This window comes from Leucopleurus acutus (genome assembly GCF_964270905.1).
Source record: "Leucopleurus acutus genome assembly, chromosome: 14".
Taxonomy (NCBI): Eukaryota; Metazoa; Chordata; class Mammalia; order Artiodactyla; family Delphinidae; genus Leucopleurus; species Leucopleurus acutus.
In genome coordinates, this window is record NC_139156.1 from 60,882,880 (window position 1) to 60,904,425 (window position 21,546).

General features: G+C 52.1%; 1 protein-coding gene across 1 annotated transcript in view; it reads right to left on the reverse strand.

The window, feature by feature from the left end:
* Positions 1-21,546, reverse strand: part of LOC309971799 (cadherin-23-like) — a gene marked incomplete at both ends in the record, with an annotated part of 325,411 nt that overhangs the window by 245,764 nt on the left and 58,101 nt on the right. The window contains 3 exons of the mRNA XM_082855179.1: positions 12,718-12,810; positions 12,916-12,963; positions 13,690-13,832. Coding sequence (XP_082711305.1) covers positions 12,718-12,810; positions 12,916-12,963; positions 13,690-13,832 — 284 coding nt within the window. The remainder of the gene's footprint in view (positions 1-12,717; positions 12,811-12,915; positions 12,964-13,689; positions 13,833-21,546) is intronic.

Genomic DNA, 21,546 nt, shown 5'->3' on the forward strand with positions numbered 1-21,546 from the left:
CCCTGCCAGCCTGGTGGGATTCTGGTCACCATCCTCAGAACACCACGGAAAGGTTTTAGTGACATCCCTTGCACATCACAGGGACTCAGTACAACTGAATGAATGGACGGATGGGAGAATGAATGCATGAGCCTGTCTACCTTCCTTCCTTTCTCACCAGTGACCTGCCCCAAACCTCCCTCCTGCACAGCAGCAGTTAATGGGATCTCCCAGGCTTGCTCACTTATTTATTTATTTCCCCACGGCTGCTGTCGCCGACCCGTGCAGCTCGAGCGTGGCTCCGTGGAAATGTCTGTAATCGCCAGCACACTTTAGGCATTACTTCCACACCATTTACGGCTTTCCACCCCCATAGCTGCTGTTGCATTTCCCTCCATCTCCATCTTTTGGGCTGTGTTGGGTGGGTTTTTTGTTGTTTTTTTAAAAGGTCTCGTGGCCCCTGAGTTTGGGGAATCTGATGGTTTGGGGAGGTGGGAAGAAAGACAATGCTTTGGGAGATTTATTATTCCTCTCCCATTGCCCTGGCCCTGCCCCAGCCCTGAATAGAGAAGGGAAAAATACAGCAGCAATCACTTCAAGCTGCTAAGAAGCCTTTAAAGATTTTTGTGTTTTCTCATGCAGGCCTGAGACTGGGTTGCTGGTAGGAGCTGCAGCTTTGTGGAAGCCTGAAGGTGCCGGAACTCAATAAAGGTCACTTCAACCAAACACCTCCCCGCGTCCACCTTCTCCAGACCCAAGGCTGCCCTCTCAGAAGCCGGCAGGCTTACAATAAACCCCAAACCCCAAGTGGATACGCTGGGGGTAAAATGCATTTGGACTCACTCTGGGGGGCAGTTACAGAGAAGACAGCATCTGGGACTAGCTGTGTAGCCTTGGGCAAGTCACTTAACCTCTCCGGGCCCATTTCTCCAGCTATAATATGAGGACAAGCACACCCTTCTTACCAGGTGAAAGACTTCTAAGAGGATCGAAGGAGACTGTATGAGGGAAGGGGCCCACATCCTTTTTCCCCTTCCCCTTCCTCTCAACCCAAGTTTCAACCACTCCATTTAGTTTCCCGTGCAGCCTCCTGTCCTAGCACTCAGGCAGCTCCATATCCACCTGCAGAGATGACCCCTGACTAGGGAGGGGCTGCCTAAAGGTGATGCCCACAGGTGATAGTCCTTCCAGCCTTGCCGTGTGCGGGCTATAGGCTGAGCCCTGCACGTGCATCATCTCATGTCACCTGCACAGTGGCAACCCTGCATCAGCACCACACCCATTCAATCAGAGACAGGAAGTTTCCTAGGGACTCACAGATATAAGTTGTGAGACCAAGATTCAAACTATTAACCTAACAACTGTGGGAAGTGACCTCCGAGACGAAGCTGATTGCCTCTACCCTGGGTCTTAGGTGATGATAAAAACCTAATAGAATGTATACTATAAAATGAAAATGCACAAAAGTAATCCATGGGGTTAGAAGTCAGGACAGTGCTTACTTTCTGGAGGGAGGAGGAAGGACTGGAAAAGTCGCAAGGGGGCTTCTAGGAGCTGGAGAGGTTCTGTTTCTTGATCCAGATGTGGTAACACAAATATGTTCACTTTGCAATTAACTCAAACTTATGAACACTTACGATTGTTCATGTCTCTATATGTATGCTTAGGTAATACGTAGACTCAAAAAAAAGGAAGAAAAGAAAGGAAGGAAGGAAGGGAGGGAAGAAAAGAGAAGAGAAGAGAAGAAGAGAAAAGAAAAGAAAAGAAAAGAAAACTCATGAAGCCTGCAGGGCCATCGGAGAAAATACCCCAGGGGTTAATCTGTCCTACTTGCATGAGGCTTTAATTTCAGGGCCTTCCTGTCCGTCCTGACCTTGACCTCCACTATGGAGTGGACAAGCTCAGGACTAACAGTCCCATTTAACAGAGGGGAAAACTGAGCCCTGGAAGGGGGAAGTGACTCACCCAGCCACAGGTGGTGGGGTTCCTGTCCCCTCCAGGCTACAGCTCTCCCCACTTTAACTTGCTGCGCTGCACGGACAGGTGACAAGACAGGAGGGGCTGCCCACTGGCTGAGCCCGCCCGAGGAAGACTCAGCACCCAGACCTGGGACTGGTTGGCCTCTCTTGCCCATGAGGGGGCCTGGGGCCACCCCAGGAAGGAAAGGCCAGGCCAAGGTTAGGAGGCAGAGGGTTGGCCCAAGAGTGGGGTTTAGAAGCCAGGATGGATGGAATGGGTGTAGGAGCAATTCCAAGGGCAGGGACTAAGAGAGGCCTGTGCCTTCAAGTCCAGTGGAGAAGACCAAGTGAAGGGCCTAAGTATGATCCCCATGGCCACCTCCAAACGGAATAACCCGGGCAAGTCTTCCAACTCCTCTAACACTTGGCTTGCTTATCTGTAGATGGTGACAGAGAGGACCAACCTCCCCCGCCCTCCCCCACCGGCCTGCTCTGAGGAAGGAAGATTAGGGTCTGGCTAAATGGTAGGAAGGAAGACGGTGCAGTGGGTTTGGGTGAGAGCGTCTCGGGGGAGGGCATAGCATGAACAAAGGCAGGGCGGCAGGAAAGCGACTACCCTGTAGTGAGGACCCAGGACGGAGAGGACAAGAAAGCTGGGAGAGTAAAGCCTCACGCAAATGGATGGATTTCAACGCAGGGCTTGTGCTAGGAATGGCGGGAGGCACAGCTGGGCTCACACTGGGAGATACCGAGAGGGGAAGGGTCAGTGGAAAAGGCCTCCAAGCCCCTTCCCTCTCTCCGGGGCAGGACTGCAAGAGGGGACAGCCTGAGCCTGTGGCCCTCCTGGACAAGGACGTGGCCAGGCATTCGGCTCTTTGTGGCTGGCAGTACCCCACGCTGGGGAGGTGGGCTGGCCCGTGGATGGTGACGACAGCGAGCGGGGACGATTGCATTGCACCTAGCGATCACGCCCGGGTGAAATCTCTCAGGCGCATTATCACATCTGGAGAGAAGAGCGGGCTTTCTAATAGACGGACAGGAGGCTTCTACTTAAGGTTATTATAAAGAGGGAGAACTCAGCCCCTCGCAGCTTCCAGCCAGCACCACAAAGTTGCAAAGTAATTAAAGGCTGCTAAGGAATCAGAGAAATTATAATAATTCCATCACCCAAGACCTCTCTCCCTCTTTCTCTCATTTTCTGGTAGAAAACAAGGTGGGTCAGGCAGCCTGAGAACATATCACAACAAGCTTACTGTGTGGGCCCTCCGTGTTATGGGGGGCTGCCAGCCCTGTCCGCATTTTGACAATATCCGAACTTGTTACGGCAAGTAGAGGGGCTGAGACAAAAATCACAGAGCAATTTCCAAGAAGAGGAGAGGCAGGACCGCGTGTGGTCGGTCCACACCCTCAAGCGGGCTCTCCATCGAGAAGGCAGACTGCCAGGCCATGGCTCCTGGGGGTGGGGTGCTATGGGAGTCTGGGAGGCAGCACCCGCTGGGCCCCCAGCCCAGCTCTGGACATCCACCTCTGAGAACAGCGCTACGCCTCCACCCAGGGGTGCACTCAGTCTCACCACGGGTCTGGAAACCGTCTCCGTGAGCATCTTCGCTGGTTACGTTAGGTCTTCAGTGGTTTGCCACTGATTTACCAGGGGACCTTGGGCAAATCTCTGACCCTCTCTGGCTTTGTTGATCTCGACAGAATGTGTGGTGGGATGGGGTCACCTCGACGGTCCTTCTGGTGCTGGTTTCAAGGAGTCTATTTGAAATGCTCTCTGCCTATTACTAGTTATTTCTAGGTGACTCTGTTTCCATTTTTTCCTTGTCACATCTTAGTTTCATGTTTTCCTCATGTTTCCTGTCTCTCACTGGACTGTAAATTTCTTGTCCACTAACACCCCCAATATCAACCAACCAGTACACGGCAATGGAGCCCACCTGTCGAGCTCCTTGGCCTTCCAAGCAACTTTCCTGAAGTTCTCTGGGAACTTTCCAGAACAACAGGAATGCCGATCAGCTACCCTGTGGATGTGCTGCTTCGTACACATGCTCTCACTGAACTCTCACAACAACCTCAGTGTATCCCTATTTTATAGATGAAGAAACAGAGGCTCCGGGAGGCTAAACCCCTTGTTCATGGCCTCCCAGTGTGGAGCGAGAGCCCATGTGTGCCTGCCTCCATCACAGCGTTGCAGTAGGGACCAGGGTCCCTGTGTCACGGATGGGGCTCAGGTTCTCACGATGCAGTGAAGCCACGGCTGCTCCTGGATGCACAAGGGACCTTCTTCAACCCTCTGTTTCCTAAAGCTGTTCTCCCACCCAAGGTCTAAGGAAACCTCACTGCCTGGAGGAAAAGGGGTGCAGGCAGGAGTTTTACACCCTTCCTCCAACAGGGCCCCACCACGCGGGAGAGGAGAACAGTAAAGAGAAAGGGAGATGAAAGACGCCAGATGGACTCCGGCACACGAGGCTGACAGCCCAGCAATGCTGCAGGAATATCTCCAGCAGGCAGCTATCATCTCCTTCCATTTAGGGGTTCTTTATTTAAAGGGCGAGGGGCACAATAAAAGGTATCCCGGCACGTGCCAGAGAATCCCTAACGCACACGAGCTGGGCTCCACACACGGTCCCCTGCTTCATATTCATGGCAGAGGGTCCTGCAGTCATTGCAATGGAATTATATGGGCCCCCAAAGACTCCCAGTGAGAATTGGTGAGGAAACCGACGTAATTAAAAACATTATTACCATTCAGACAAAATAATTTCAATCACATCTGGGCTCCTTCCATCTCCTGTTGCCACACTGTCCTCTTTCCTCGTGCTGGCGGAGGGTGTGTGTGCCCACAGCCCTGGCCACGCCCCATGGGCATGGAAGGGATCTCGGGGGATGGGGGGCCCTGGGTTTCACTCCACAGGGTGGAGGAGGGAGCAAGGAGCTTCGGACTGTGTGGCTAGGCTGAGCTCTCTGGGCCTGGGTTTTGTGGGACTCCATTTACTCCCTCCCGGGCACCCAAGACCAAGGAGGAGGTGGCAGAACGATGTTGACTCTTCCCTGCAGGCAGGCTGAGCAGCCTGGCATTTACCCATGTGTGGGTCTCTGACTTCGCACGAAAATGTGTTGCATGCGCGTTTGGGGACTGAAGTCTTGGAGGCTACCTCTGGGCACACACTAACCCTGCAGGTCACACGGAAGGGGCATCGCTATGACCATGGCTGGGTCCTGACCATTGAGGATGGTCCTCACTGCAGACAGTGGGCAGTGGGCTCTGAGTGGAGCTTCTCCCCTGAACCCCCACAGCCTGTGCATGGGGCTGTGTGACAGCATCCAGCCTTGGATGGGAGGAAGCCTGTGCTCGGAGCCCAGAGTCCCCAGCTCGTCTCCCCAGGCAACATTTGGCAAACCACAGCAGGTCATGGCAAAGTTGCAAAAAGACCCATGCAAAGATGCTGAAAAATGAGAGAGTGAAAGACTGTGGCTCTAGTTGCAAGCATATCTGATGCCAGGGGACTTAGGGAAAGCAGTCACCTTGTATTGGCCTCAATTTCTCTCGTCTTGAAAATGGGAAGAATAACTTTCCCTTGACTTACAGAGTTGTCATGAGGACAAATGAAAGACAGTGAAAACACTAGGACATAGAGAAGACATTACTTAAATAAGTGCGCGCGCGCGCGCGCGCACACACACACACACACACACACACACACACACACACACACACCCTCAAGAATGTAGAAATAGGCAGCCCTATTGCTTTGCGTATATGCATATCTTCATTGCTACAAGCCCAAAGCTTGCTGTCCTTGCTGCTGCAGGCTGAGACACCCGCCTGCTGGGAGAAAGGAGGGGTTCCAGGTATCCGTCACTGTGCTGATAGCAGGGGGAGACCAGAAAAGGCACAGGCACCGGCTGCTCACCGAGGGACACAGAGACATGGCCCAGTGTTGCCACCTGGCTAGAACAAACTACTCTGACTCTAGCCAGCAGGATCCAGAGCCCCTGAAATGATTTATTGGCCTCCCTCTCCCAGATCAATAGGTGGGTGGTTATAGATGCAGAGGGGGCCCCCAGGCACCGTGGCCCCGAGGTATAAACTAATATGGCCCGTCAAGGGTCTGCCTCTCCTGGCGTGGGAGATGACACTCCCATGAGCAGAGCTGACACCTCAGGGGGGATGGCAGGCACAAGCCAGTGGAAGTCCCCCTCACCCCCCATCTCTCTGCAAACCGGGGGTGCAGTTTATCAATCATTCAGCATCTGATGCGCACGCCTTGAGGAGGGCAGCTGGGGGCACCGCTGTAGGGCCCAGTGGGTGCTAATAAGTTTGGCAAGTCCACCTCCTCAGACTCTGGGCCACTCCGGGCTCCCCACATGCCCACGGCACATGGGATGGCATGGCTGAGATTCAGGAATTGGCAGGCAACAGAGGGCATCAGTGAGCACCAGCAACGGGCTCCGCATAAATGCTCCTGCTGTCCTCCCAGCCACCCAAGAGGCACAGGAAGCAGCAGGGCTCTGCCCACTCATGAAGTTCACGTCCAAGGCACAGGTTCCTAGACTGGGTGCTGGGGACTCACAGGTGACCAAGCTCTGTTCCTGTTCTGTCTGACGGGAGACACGGACATACAAACAACAACTACAACCACGAGCATTTATTGGGCATTTACACTGGGCACTATGCTAAGTAATTCTCTTACATGGTCCCACACACTTTAATCCTCACAGCAATTTTGCAAGGCAATATAATTATTTCCATTTTGCAGGTAGAATTGACGCTATCTGCCAAAGAACCCGTAACCAGACTTGTCTCTGAATCCTGGCTCCATCCTTGCCTAGCTCTGGGCAACTTATATATCCTCTCTACTTCCCCATCCACATCTGTAGAATGCGAACATGAGTGGCTACCCCATGAGGTGAGGACTCAGTGAGCTCCCACACTGGAAGTATGGCATTGGGCACATAGGAAGCTCTGAATTACAACAAAACATCAAATTATTATTATCATTATAGAAATGAATTATTTACTTTGTTTCATTGACAAAAGATTGACAGGAATACTCTTCTCCCTGTTTTCCCATCTCTAGTAAGGATATACAAGGAGTAACTTTCATTTGTCTTTATTAAGTGACATGGAGAGATGGTGTGGCCTAGTGGGACCCAGCGCCAGGAGCCCTGGGTTCTGGCTCCGACCCTGTCCCCAGCCAGCTTTGAGGCTCAGGCAAGGACTCTCAGTCTCTCAGGCCCCTGTCAACTCGTCCCAGCACCACCCGCCCCCACTTCTAGCCTCATCCCACCTTACAGCTGGTCACCCAAAGCCAGGGGTGACGAAGATCTATGCAGGACCTGTCCATCACAGAAACTGGGGAGGGACCCAGAGGGCCCAGGCCCACTTCCAGCCTGGCTTTGTTTCTACAAGGTAACAGTGGGCACCTGCAAGGGACACACACACCTATACGGTCACTGTCCCGCCTCAGCAGGATCTCTGGTCAGGAGTTAAAGTTCATATTCCTCTTCGGGAAATTCCAATATATGAAAAGAAGCTAAAGGATCACAGAAAGTACTGATATTCAGAGACAACATCATCTGCTTCTCTGACTAACAGACTCCTACTTATCCTCTAAGGTCCCAAACAAATAGCCCCCATATATAGACCAGGTCACGCCTTCCACAGCCCCCTCCATAGGTCTACGCCTTCCACCCTACTTTGCACATTCTAAGCTACCATAGCATTTAATACATTTAGACATAGTTAGACATCTACTTACTTGTTCTTCTCTCTGTAAAATTACCTTCCCTGAGCACAAAGACCCTGGTCTCAATCACCAGTAGTTTATGGTGACTGAGTGTGGCTCAATTCTGTAGTTTATGGTGTGGCTAAAATGTATTATGAGCCACAAACTGGGCTAAGGGCTTTTCCTACCTGCCTTATTAGAGCTCTCACAATAACCCCACATGGCAAATATTGTCGCCCATCTCATAGATAAGAAAACTGAGCTCCATAAAGGTTAGATTCCTTCCAAAGTTGTACAGCTGGCAAACAGTAGAGTCTGTCTTTTCTACCCTGCATATCCAAGCCAGCTGAAAATCCCTGGGCCCTGCTCCATAGCTGTTCAACAAATGTTTGTGTTCATTTCAAACGACTTGAGTGGATCAAAGCACAGCGGATCAGATTTGGGCTTTGAAGGACAGGCAGAATAGAGTTAGGCTGAGAGAAGAAAGGAAACACTCCAGTACTAGTTAGAACAGTACAAAGTGTGTTTTACAAAGAAAAGAGAGAGACACAGACACACGCTCAGAGGCGCTGGATCAGCCCTTTGGCTGCCAGGAGGATTCGTGAGGAATACCAGGAGATAAGTTGAGAAACGTAGGTTGAGGCCAGATGGATAAAAGCCTCCACTGCCCAGCTAAGGAGGCTGAACTTCTCAGAACTTCAATGACGTGGCCATCCCTGACATTTCAGAGGCCCTCCTTGACCCGAGGAGCCACCTGGCACCATCTGACTTCTAACCTCACGCCATCCTCCTGCCCAAACACCCAGGCCCGAGGGTCACCTCCCCAGGGCACAGCTGGAGGGACGCTGAAGGTCAGCGAGGTGGGCACGCACCCCTAACAGAGGTGCTGGAGCAGCGTCGCTGGGCACAGACACAGGCAAACACGTCTGAGCAAATTGGAACGCCGTAAAAGTCTATTACAGCAAATCAAACAGCAGTCAGCATGACAGCCATTAGCCTGAAATGAATACACAGGGGCTTAATGAGGTCTGTCAAGGCTGGCTCGGTGAATTAAGTTGCCAATTCTAGCAGGATTTCCCTTTTCTTTGCGGACTTGAAAGCATCCACGCTGCCTCTGCCTCGTTAGGGCTTCGACAAGTGAATTGCAGGGCCTTTCACCCTGATAAAATGGATAATTACATGTAGAACAGCTTAGTGAGGGGAGAGGGGTGGGCAGGAGGGGCACCAAGAACAAACAAACCAAAACACACCTGTCCGGCTTAGGCAGGGGCTTTCAGAGGGAGAGGGGGCAGGGCTGGGTGGGCAGGGGGCGGGTGAGCTTCTCCCAGGAACGGGGCAGTGCCTGGTCTTGACCCGCCTCCCATCTGCTCCTACTCCAGGCCTGAGGACGTGGGTCCCCATGGGTGATGTCTCTAGGCTGCTGTTGACAGGCTGAAAGTTTCCCTCAGAGATGGGCTACCCCAGCACCTCTCAGAAACCCTCTGATGGAGAGGGCCACAGATATTATCCTCCAGGGCTTGCTGTCGCCATGGAGTTAAAAATGCAGCTGCCTGGGCCAACTGTTCCCCAACTACTGATTCAGAATTGCAGGGGCGGACTTCCCTGGTGGCGCAGTGGTTAAGAATCTGCCTGCCAATGCAGGGGACACGGGTTTGAGTCCTGCTCCAGGAAGATCCTACATGCCGCGGAGCAACTAAGCCGTGCACCACAACTACTGAGCCTGCGCTCTAGAGCCCGTGAGCCACAACTACTGAGCCCGTGTGCCTAGAGCCCGTGCTCCGCAACAAGAGAAGCCACCACAATGAGAAGCCCGCGCACCGCAACTAAGAGTAGCCCCCACTCGCCGCATCTAGAGAAAGCCTGCACGCAGCAACGAAGACCCAACGCAGCCAAATAAATAAATTAATTAATTTTAAAAAAAAGAAGAATTGCAGGGGCCTGGGAATATGCCTCCCAACAGTCCCCCAGGACATTCTGATGGCGTATGTTTGGGAGCCTCTGATTCATCACCTCCCCGGCACTCAGTACTAGATGGCTTCTGAGACACGGGGTTCTCCTGCTTCTGCTTGTATAACTTCAGGGATGGCGAGCTCAGTACATCCTCAGCAGGACAGGGGAGTAGATTGTGGGGTGGGTCTCATTAGAAAGTTCTTCCATATGTAGACCTAGATTTACCTCCCTGTAACTTGTTCCCCACGCCTATCCCTGGGTTTTGGACACAACAGACCCAAACATTATCAGGGCCCCTAGGGCTGGGGGGAGTGGAAGTTGGGAAGGTTAGGGATGGTGTGCAGGTGGCTAGGATGACCAAAAGAAGAGCTGAGTGCATGGAGGCAGCCACTGGAGGTCTTTGTCAGCCCTCAAGGAATAATGAAGCACTGGAGGATAAGAAAGGTGCCACTCCTGCTGGGATGCCTCCTCAGATCACAGCATGTCAGTCCTGGAAGGGGCTTGGCCCAACTCCCCAGTTTAACAGCTGTTGGAGTTGAAGGCAGCAGAGGGGCAGTGACAGGTCTGAAGTCTCACCCAGCCAGTTGCTGGCACAATCAGGACTAGAACCCAGATGTCTTGACCTCCAGTCTCCCTCTTCCCACCATACAACACAGGAGCTCCGCTGCTCACCTTGGCGAGCTTCTCCTGGAAACCCACCTCCTCCTGGAAGCCTGTTGAGATTTCTCTGATCACTCTGGCACCCCCTCAAGACTGATGCCTCACAGGGTCTGCAGTGACCCCTGTCTCTCTGGTTTGCATTCTCATCCTATTCACATCCATAGGGCCTCTTTCACTGAATCGGGCTTCTCAAGGGCAAGGGCCTGGGGTTTCCAGGGTGACTTCAATGTAAGCAGGAGACCCCTGCCTGAATTCTGGGCCAGGACCAGCAGACTCTTCCCTGGTACTCCAGCTGGGGCTTGAGCCAGGCAGCTAAGCTCTAGCTCAGGTGACCACCCCAGGCCAGGGCTGGTCAGTGCCAAGCCACCTCGGGTCAGGAGGGGCCAGGCCTCCATCCAGCTGACACCACATCCCCGCTGGCCACACGGAGCAGCCCTGAGCAGGGCATCGAGTATCAGGCCACCGAAGTGACCTGATAGGGAGGTTTACATGCAAGCGAGTAAACCACACAGGCCTTCTTCCAAGGACTGTGTGTCCTTCCAGCCGGCCCCCTTGGCCTACCCTCTCCGCATCAGATGGGCAGGAGGCAGGCCATTTTATCCCACCTGTCCTCTGCTTTTATTAGATAAGGAGGACCATGGCCCAGAGAGGTTAAGTGACATGCCCAAATGGACCCAGCAATCTGGGAGCAGAGCAGGGGCTAGGCCTGGGGTCTCTGGCCTCTGGTTCTGGCTCCCCTCATTATACATTCCTCTGGCCTCCCTGGTCTCTGTGCAGTGAGAGCCTGGCACAGCACCAAGCCCACAGCAGACGCTCAATAAATATTTGTTAAATGAATGAATGACTGAAGAGGCTCTCTCCTCGGAGGCAGAGGCCTTTGGAGAATCCTGGGGGATTCCAACAGGGTGGTATTGGAGGTCACATCTTCTCCTGGCAAGGGAGAGAGGAAAAGGCTGGCCCTGGCCCAAGGGCTGGGAAGCAGGGATGTGACCCCTCATCCCCTTGCTATTGCTGCTGTCTGCTGCCCCCCGTGAGGGAAGGCAGAGGGCAGCCATGCCTGCCAGGATGGCAGCTGAGCAATGGGTGCAAGGCTCATTAACTCCGAGCTGTGCCCTTGGTTTCTGAGCCCGGGACTAGAGTGCAGGTTGGCACGTAGAGACCATTAAATTAGAGAGACTTCCAAATGAGCGGGGGCCCGGAGCCAAGCTGCAGTCCTGGGCACACCGGCCACAGCTCAGGGCACCGTGTCCCCATGCTTGGGACTGCAGGCTCTCTCTCCCTATGTCCCACCCCATCAGGGGAAGGGCATGAGTCCCTCTGGTGTGTCCCACCTGCACATCTGTCCTACTTTACTCTGTCTGGCACAAGCACAGGACCCTTGGCTCACAGCTGAGTAAGGAGGGCCAGCAACCGGAACTTAGAGGCATGAGATCAGGTTTCTTCATCCCTGAGGAATCTGAAGCTGCCCTGGGAGTCAGGAGGCTCAAAGTCAAAGCTGTGTGACCTTGGGCAAGTCACTCTCCCACACTGAGCCTCACTTTTCTCATCTATAAACTGAATAGATATTTTCTAAACCTCTTTCAGTTTCCTGATCCAATGACCTATAACATAAAGGGGCTAGCACTCCAATGCCATGGTGCCAGGCTGCCTCTCCCCAGTGGATTCCATCTCCCATCATTCCCATCCCCAACCTTTACTGCTGCCACCCAACCCAGAGCCCCGAGGGCAGGCCTGAGGGACACCCAGTTAGAAGCTCTTTACCCTCCACCTTCAAGGTCTTTGAATCGCTGTCAGGCCAGAAGACTGCCATCGGCCACCGGGGAGAGGGACAGTAAGCAATGAGAACGCTGGGGCCATCGGGAGCCAGCAGCCAGCTTATTAAGGAACTGTTTGTAATGCAATGATGTGCACGTCTCAGTTACGAGCAACGGCATGGTTTTACCCACACGCACTCACGCAAATACACTGAGTTACACACACAACCCAAAGCAGCCGAAGGCCAGCAAGACAGCGCAGGGTTCAAGAAAGAAAGCCCCTTCCAGGTACTGCATGCACTTTGCATCCTGGGGGACCTGCTCTAGCCAAAGCTGGGAGGCCTGGGGTTAGGCCTGCCAACGTACCTGCCCAAGGCCCGCACTGGCTGTAAACGGAAAAAACGTGCAACCTGCCCCTCCCAACCTCTGTCCTGTCCCTGACTCCGGCTGGAGTTGGGAGGGCTCATCCAAGGCAGGCCCTCTCTCAGGCACAAGCCTCCCGCAGCCAGCAGACAGGCCCCCTCAGAGGCGCTGGCTCAGTCACCAACCTGACCAGAGCTCGTGCTGGGCTGAGGTGTGGGCAGGAGAGGAGCTGGAAATGCCCTTTTTCCAGCATCAGCCTCCTCGCCGGTGGCCCCAGAGCAGCAGGCCCCCCATGTCCCTCAAGTGTGACCCTGGGGGCCCTACCTCAGGGATGCGGACACTGTAGGGCTGATTATGAAACGTGGGTGCGTTGTCATTCACGTCCCCGACCTGGATGTTCACCTTCCGCGTGATCACCTGGCAAGACAAGAGTGGGGAGCTAGCAGCAGCCTCCAGCCTCTTTCTACCCAAGGCTCAGGAACCCCGCCTCCCGGGGAAGCAGGGGCCTTAGGGGACACTCACCCCCTGGTGGTCGCTGACAGAGAACTCCACCGTGAACTCCGACTTGGTCTGAAAGAAAACGGAGGGAGGGAGGAGGTAAGAGTTAGAGAGGAGAGCTGAGGCCCTGCGTCCAGAGCCCTACTTGGTGCTGGAGACCCGCCAGCATTGCCCCAGGAGCTGGTCTGGGACTGGATAACTGAAGGCTTCCCTAAGGAATAAGCAGTGCCTTCTGGGTTGGGGAAGTAGGTTCAGAATATGGACCCTTCCCATAAAGGAGCAGCAGATTAGGAGCCAGGAATCTCGCTCTAATCTGGGCTCTGTCTCTAAATGGCTGTGTGATCTTGAGCAAGTCACCTCTGGGGCCACTTCAAAGTGACGAGAAAGCAGGGGTTGGGGTTTTGTTCAAACTCTTCCCTTAACGTGCTAAGGGCTACCTGTGTCTCGGGAAAACGTCCTGTGTCTCGGGAAAACGTCCTGTATCTCGGGAAAACGTCCTTTGGGGGAACATCTGTTGCGGGGTGTAGATGTGCACACCCCGTGGAGCCGCTGTTCTACAGGGGATGAACCCAAGGTCACTGTCCCTTTTGCCTATCCAGTGTCGCCCCTTACTTGGAGACACCCCAAACCACCCTATTCTAACCCCAAGTCCAGACATCAGCATTGGCCTTGGAAGAGGGACACCATTCAGGCAGGAAGATGCTGCTTCAGGGTCAGAAGACGACGAGCCATCCCCCCCCAATGTGTGCTTCTGCCTCCCTAGGGAAGGCCAGGGGCAGAGGTCACGGCAGGTCATACCTCTCTGTCCAGCGGCTGCCGGAGCCACACCACGCCCGTGTCAGGCTCCACGGCAAAGATGCGGGAGGCCTCCTCCCCAACCACGCCGAACACCAGGGGGTCGTTGTCCATGTCTCGGGCCAGCAACTGGGTCACAGAGGAACCTGAAGTACCCGCAGGAGAGAGCAGAGGGCAAAGACGGGAGGTTAATCCATTCTTCAGCACCTGACTCAGGTGGCTGAGTCCCTGTGGGCAGCAGCCGCCCAACAGACCACCAGCAGGTCACTGACTACCGCAGACCCCTGTGCATCTCTGGCTCTGTTCCGGGCTCCCTGCCTCCATCCTGGTCACTTGTCACAGTGTGTATGTAATAGGGAACTGTCATTCACCACGTTCTGTGACTTCTGCCTGTCCTCTTTTCTTAATTTAGAGGAGTCCTCCAAGTGGCTCAGATGAGTGCAAGCTCCCAACCCTTCAATTCTTACATTCCAAGATGGGCACAGTACTTAGCCCTAGCCACTCAGAGCACTCCATCTCCCTGGTCACAGTGATTGGTTCAGGGATGAGCATGTGACCCAAACTAGCCAATCAAAGCCAACCCCGGGACTTCTGCTGGAAGTCTGCTGGAACTGGGAAAGAGTCGCTCTCCTTCCACTGGGGTTGCTAAATTGGTCCTGCTGGCAGCCATCTTTGGCACCAGAGGAAGAGCCTGCCTGAGGTTGAGGCCAACAAGGAGGAAAACAGAGCCAGATGGTACATGGAGAGAGATTCCTGACGGTTTGAGGGTCTGCAGCCAACGATACCTGAAATTAGCAATTAGCTCCATCCTCTGGACTGCTCAGCTGTATGAGCTAATAAATCACCCCCTCCCTTTTTTTTTCTTTTTTTTTTTTGGTTTTGCCTAAGTAAGTTGAGTTGGATTTCTGTCTTTTGCAAATGGAATCAATATTTTCTTTTTTTTTTTTTTTCCTGGTACAATAATGTTCATGGAAGCTTTATTCATAATAGCCTAAAACTGGAAACCAAAAAAAAAAAAAAAAGTGTCCATGAACAGTCAGATAGATTTTTTTTTTTAGGCAGATAGATTTAAAAACAACAAACAAAACTGTGGTACATTCAATATATTGAAATCTCACAATAGAAAAGGAAAAGTACAAAGCAATATTTTCTAATTCAGAAAATTTTACAAAACCTGGCATTCATTCAACAGTGATTAGGTGCTGGCCTTACGGTAACCACTAGGGTACACAGAGGTTAGGAAGATTTGGAGCACCCTCAGGGAACTCCAGTCTAGAGCTGGGTGACAAAGTCTAGCTCCTGTCCTCCATCAGAGGACTATGGTATTGCCTTCACCAAGAAACAAAGCCCTGGCCAGAGACCACCCTGGGCATCAGGATGCCTGGCCTACAGCCCTGCCTAAGAAGTCCTAGAGTAGGTCATCTTCTCCTGGGGTTCACAGCATCCCTCACAAGGTAGGCTTCAGGTAGGGCAATCAACCATCCTGGTTTGTCTAGGACTGAGGCATTTCCCAGGATATGTGCTAAAAGCAGGACATCCCAGACAACTGGATCAGCCGGTCACCTTAGCTTCAAGAGGTCCTTAAACTGCCAGGAACTGTGCGAAATGTTCTGAGTGTACAGTGTGTCATTTTCTGCAGAGAGGGTCTATGGTCTCCATCTGATTCTCAGGGAGTAGTTAGGTTAGAACCACGGCCTTTGGCAAATCACTTCTTTTAAAGCCTCAATTTACCCTATAAAATGAGACAGACACTCTTTCTTTCCCACATACTGACTCTCATATTTACTGAATAGCTCTGATGGTCTATTAATAGCTAAGGAAGGAAGGATTCTAAACTCTGGGAATTTTATCTAGAAGAGAATGTCGATGAGCTTTTCTTTTATTTATTTATTTATTTTTTTGCGGTACGCGGGCCTCTCACTGTTGTGGCCTCTCCCGTTGCAGAGCACAGGCTCCGGACGCGCAGGCTCAGCGGCCATGGCTCACGGGCCCAGCCGCTCCGCAGCATGTGGGATCTTCGCAGACTGGGGCACGAACCCATGTCCCCTGCATCGGCAGGCAGACTCTCAACCACTGCACCACCAGGGAAGCCCTCGATGAGCTTTTCTAAGTCAACTTTTAAAAGACAATTCTAACGTGACAAGAGCTAACATTTTGGAGCACTAACCACATTTCAGACACTGGGCTAAAGGATTTCTGTGTACTCCCTAATTCATTCCTTCCTGTTATTCTCCCCACTTGTGGGGAGGTAAGGTAACAAAGTGATTAAGTAATTTACCATGCCCACACAATTAGCAAAGGGCAGAGCTGGACTTCAAAGCCCAGGCATTCTGGCCCAGTGCCCACATTTGTTTCCACAACCTTACAAATCTCAACACTTGATATGTGAACTCAAGATTTAGGACTTGCATGGACATGAGCCTATCAGGCCCTAAGTGGAAGCCCAACACTTAGGAAAGGAAGATACTGGGCAATCATTAGGCTCTTATGATATGCCAGACATGGTGCTAGCCCATTCACATGGGTTCTCTCATTAAATCCTCTCAGCAACTCTGTTTGGTAGTCATTATTCTACCCATTATACAGATTAGGAAGTTGAGGCTCAGAAAGGCAAAGTAGCCTCTCCAAGGTCACACAGCAGAGTAGGACATGGCAGCATCCATAGTGATGAGACGAGGTGAGAAGCAGGAGAAGGAGGACTGAAGTCATGGAACAGAGACCTTTTGGGGAGCCCAACCTTCCCATTTTAAAGATGGAGAAACTGAAGGCATTTAGTAATTTGCCCAAGGTACAATGGTGAGCAACAGCGTCAGGACTCAAACACAAGTTTCAAGACTCCCAGTACAGTACTCTTTCCTAGATGAGGAAGGAGGAGGTACGTGAAGTCATAGATAAACCAAGCACATCTTCTCAAAGCATCTGTGTCGCTCAGTGACATGCAACTATTTTATTCTAAAACAAATGGGACTATAATGGGGGTACAATATAATATTCTTTTTCTTTTTTTTTTTTTGGCAGTACGCGGGCCTCTCACTGTTGTGGCCTCTCCCGTTGCGGAGCACAGGCTCCGGACACGCAGGCTCAGCAGCCATGGCTCACGGGCCCAGCCGCTCCACGGCATGTGGGATCTTCCCGGACCGGGGCATGAACCCGTGTCCCCTGTATCAGCAGGCGGACTCTCAACCACTGTGCCACCAGGGAAGCCCTCAGTTCATTTTTAAAGACACAACCTAAAACTGTGAAAGAATTTCCAGCCTCCCCCTGACTGTTGGGAACACACAGTTCCTTTCTGATACCCTCAGGGGTCCCTTAGTGGCAAAGTCTGAGGAACACCGAGCTACTTCCCAAGGCTTGGGGAGATTGCACATGAGGAAACTGAGGCCCGTGGGGGCCCTGCTTGTCCCCAGTAGAGCAATGAGTCCACAGCGGCCCCTTGGACCGGAAACCTCACCTGCCAACCTCCTTCAGGGCCCAGCCCAGGTGGAGAATATGGGGCCAAGCTCCCAGCTGGCCGATGGGATTCCGGAAGGGCCACACCGACCCTCCAGCCAAGGTCATACAACTTGGTCCAGTATCCCAAATGGCTCTCTCAGGCTCGATGTTCAGGCTCTCCCAAGAAAGGGAGCGCCGGGCAGGACAGGGATGGGGCCATCAGCTGCTGTCACCCACCCTGTAATTTCCTGGACTTTTATCCATTTTCCCCTCAATTATGTGCTGCTCAAAATGGTCCTTTTCAGCTTCCTCACGGGCTCTTGCCTGCTCATGCCTTCTTTGTGTCCCAGGTAATTGCTAGTGACCTTTTCTAAGTGTACTAATTAAAGGTGCCAATTTAATCTTATATTTAAGACAAGACGCCCCGCAATTTTCCCACTGGGCACATACCCCCCCACACACCCCCCACCCCGCCCAACTGTCCTGCTGTAGAAGCTGGGCCTGGCTTTGGCTTCTCCAGGACAAGCAGCTCATTTCCCCATCAGGGAGGCTTCAAGCAACCTCTGTGTGCACCATTCAGACAGGAATGAAGCCAAGCTGTGGGGCCCAACCTCTGCCCAGTGTCCCCAGAAGCAGTCCCTCAGGAGAACCAACCCGGCTGTGGGATCCTGGGGTACACACACCACACTCTGGGTTTGTTTCCCACCTGGGAAACAGTATACCCTGCAACTCAGGCTGTGCAATACCTAGAGCTCTTTTTAATTTTTTTTAATTGTGGGAAAATATATATAACGTAAAATGTATCATTTTCATCAATTCAGTGGCACGTGGTACATTCACAGTGTGTTGTAAGCGTCACCACTATCTGTTTCCAGAACACTTTCATCACCCCAGAAGGAAACCCACACCCATGAGCATTCCTCCCCATTCCCTCTTTCCTCAGCCCCTGGCAGCTGCTAATCCACTGTCTATCTCTACAAATTTGCCTGTTCTGGACATTTCATATAAATAGAATCATACGATAAGTGCTAGTTTTTTTTTTTACTCAGCATAATGTTTTCAAAGATCATCCACTTGTAACATGTATTAGTATTTAATTCCTTTTTATGACTGAGTAGTATTCCATTGTACGGGTGTGCTATATTTTATTTACCCATATCATCAGCTGATGGACATTTGGGTTGTTTCCCCCTTTTGGCTATTGTGAATAATGATGCTATGAATACCTGTGGACAAGTTTTTGTTTGAACACCTGTTTTCAATTTGGGGGAGGGGGCGTATATACCTAGGAGTGGAATTGCTGGGTCATACAGAAACTCTATGTTTGCTAAACTTTATGAGGAACCACCAAATTGTTTTTCATAGTAATCACACCATTTAAATTTCTGCCAACAATGAATGAGGCCTGGAGTTCTTTTCAGTGGTAAGAAGGATAATCAATGTTTCACAGGGCTGAGCACTCCCTGTATGGTAGAGAGATGGGAGCTCGGCAGCCCTCCACAGCCGATGCTATTGGTACCCTGCCCGCTACGCCTTAGCACATACCATTGTCACACACACCAGCCCGACCTCCAGCTGCCAGGCCTCAAGGGTTCTGGCCATCAGAGACTGCTCTACCCATACACAGGACAAGCCAATAGTGCCAGGGAACTAATGCCCCTGGTAGCAGCACTCAGTGAATGAGAGATGGAAGATGGCAGATAAAGAGTTGGTAGATAAATGCCCCAGCTCCCTCACCTCTTAGGGGGGTAACTCACAGGCTGTGTCCCACACTGGCTCTTGGAGGTCCCCTATGGGACTCATCTCCACTTGCCCACTGAGGTGACTTGGTTAATGAAGCATCTTCATGGCTTCCTTTCTTTCCCAGTCTCATGTCCTCAGTCTCCGACCTGTGTTTCCTGGAATCTCCTCCCCATAAACAATTTGCACTTGAATCTTCATCACAAGGCCTGCTTCTGCTTCGTAAGACCTCCTAAGACTATGGTATCAGAATCACCCAGTGTGCTTGTTATAATACAGATTCCCAAGCCCTGCTGCCTCGATTGGCTGGGGGGCACCCCAGAGTTTAAACGTTTAAACTGCAGCTCCCATTCTCCCCGCAAGAGACTCTGACACACAGCCTGAGACTGGTTTATAGCAGGGTGATATTCAAAATAGTTAACAGTGGCCACAGTACAGGCACCAACCAATCAGAAAGGATGCTGGCCATAAACAAACTGGACCAGTGGGTACTGCCTGTAAGTCAGCCTGGCTTACGGCTCACATTTTAGATGCAGAGAAAAGCTCCTCTGGACCCAGGATGATTTAAAGGCTCGGTCGTAGGGCTCTCAGCTCAGTTAGTGCTGCCGGAGGACTCTCTGCTCTTGGCCTCCCCCACCCACAGCGGACGGGTAACCCAGAGAGGCTGGCCCCTCCACCCTGTGCCAACCCAACCCAGCTCAGGGCCCAGCCTGACCTCATGGGTGGGAAGTGGAACTTTAAAGAACTTAAATCACTGTACACCTATGTTCATAGCAGCATTAGTCACAATGGCCAAAAGGTGGAAGCAACTCAAGTGTCCATCGATGGAAAAATGAATAAACAAGAATGTGGCACCTACAGCCAATGGAAATTATTTAGCCTTAAAAAGGAAGGAAATTCTGACACATGCTACAACATGGATGAAACCTGAGGACACTGTGCTAAGTGTATGCTGATAAGCCAGTTACAGAAAGACAAACACTGGTATTATTTCACTTACGTGATGTCCCTAGAGGGGTCAAATTCATAGAGACAGAATGTAGAAGGGAGGCTGCCAGGGGCTGTGGAGAGGGAGGGCTGGGAGTTGTTGTTTAATGGGTTCAGTATTAGTTCTACAGGATGAAAAGAATTCCGGAGATTGGCTGCACAGGAGTGTGAAGGTACTTAACACTCTCTGTACTTAAGAATGGTTAAGATGGTAAATTTTAGGTTATGTGTATTTTACCACAATTTAAAGATTTAAAAAACAAAACTTAAACCAGATCACATCTAAGGCCCCATGACCTGACCTGAGATGATCCTCCCACTGCGTCTCACAAAGGGGTCCCCGGGCTCACCCCCCTCTGCCATGGTCTTCTTTCTGATCCTGAACGCTCTGCGGCTGCCTCAGGGCCTTTGCCCTGGTTGTGTCCTCTGCCAGGAATATTCCAACCCTAGGTCACTACATGCTACTCATTATTCACCTCTCAGGCCATGAGCTACCTTCTCGGAGAGACTTTCCCCAAATACTCCATCATACAGGTAGAGTCTGTCTAAAGAGATGTCTCGTCGCTGTGTCCTCGCACCCCAAGTCACTGCCTTCTCAGCCCCTCCCTCCTCTGAAATGATCTCGTTTACTCACTTGAATTGCTGACTGCCTGCCCCAACCCCCCATCTGCCACACAAACACACTCGAGTTAGCTCCACGGGGGCAGCAGCCTGGCCTGTCGTGTTCCCTGATGTATCCCTAAGCCTAACATGGGCTGGCATCCTGGAGGCACTCAGTAAATAGTCGTTGGGTAAATAAATGGATGCTGCCAACTGCCTAAGGGTGTCGGGAGAAGATAGCCCCTCCCAAAGTCATGAAGATCTCTGAGCCACGACAAGAGGAGAGAGTACAGCAAGTTAACTCTTAATTATGCACACTATGGACAGGAAAAAGCACAGATAATCAAAACCTACCAATGTTCAGACCAGAAGCACCCGGGTTTGGATGCAGGTGGAATCATACTGGGGCACTGGCTCGTGGTCCTTTCTCTCAGGAACAGCCCTGTACCCCATCCCGAGGCCATGACCTCTACCCTGGGGGTCATCCGGGGCAATGCACATTATTCTTGGGGCCAAGTACTCTTTCCTGGCAGCTAGGTACCCCATCCTGGGGCCATGTACTCCATCATGGGGTCGAGTACCCCATTCTGGGCAGTGTACCCCATCTTGGGGGCCATGTACCCCATCCCTGGCAGTGTATCCTATCCTAGGGCCCAAGTACCCCATCCTCGGGCAGTGAACCCTGTCCTGGAGGCCAGGGGCCCCGGTGGGAGTGCGGATCTGCTCAGCAGGTTTCGAATGCCCCTCCCTGGGAGGCACAGGGCTGGTGACACATCCACCACAATGGCCTCAGCTCCTCAGCAGCAGGCCGCATCCGTCTTCCGGGCAAGGGGCGGACACTCCTAGCTTCCTGTGCAGCCTTGCTGGGCCCATGCTGATTGCTGAGATGGCTGTTACCGTTATTATTGTTATTTGCCCTGATGGGTGAGGCCTGGGATTGGCATGTCATGCACTCCTGGGGAGCTGAGAGTCTTTACCTCCTAGACCAGCGGTGGGCCGGAAACTCAGGAAAGGCAGTGGCAGGCTGCGCGGCCTTTTATCTCATTTTTATGTTTTGGATTGGGGAAGGATGGAAGCTATGTTCCCCAAACCCAGGGAGGG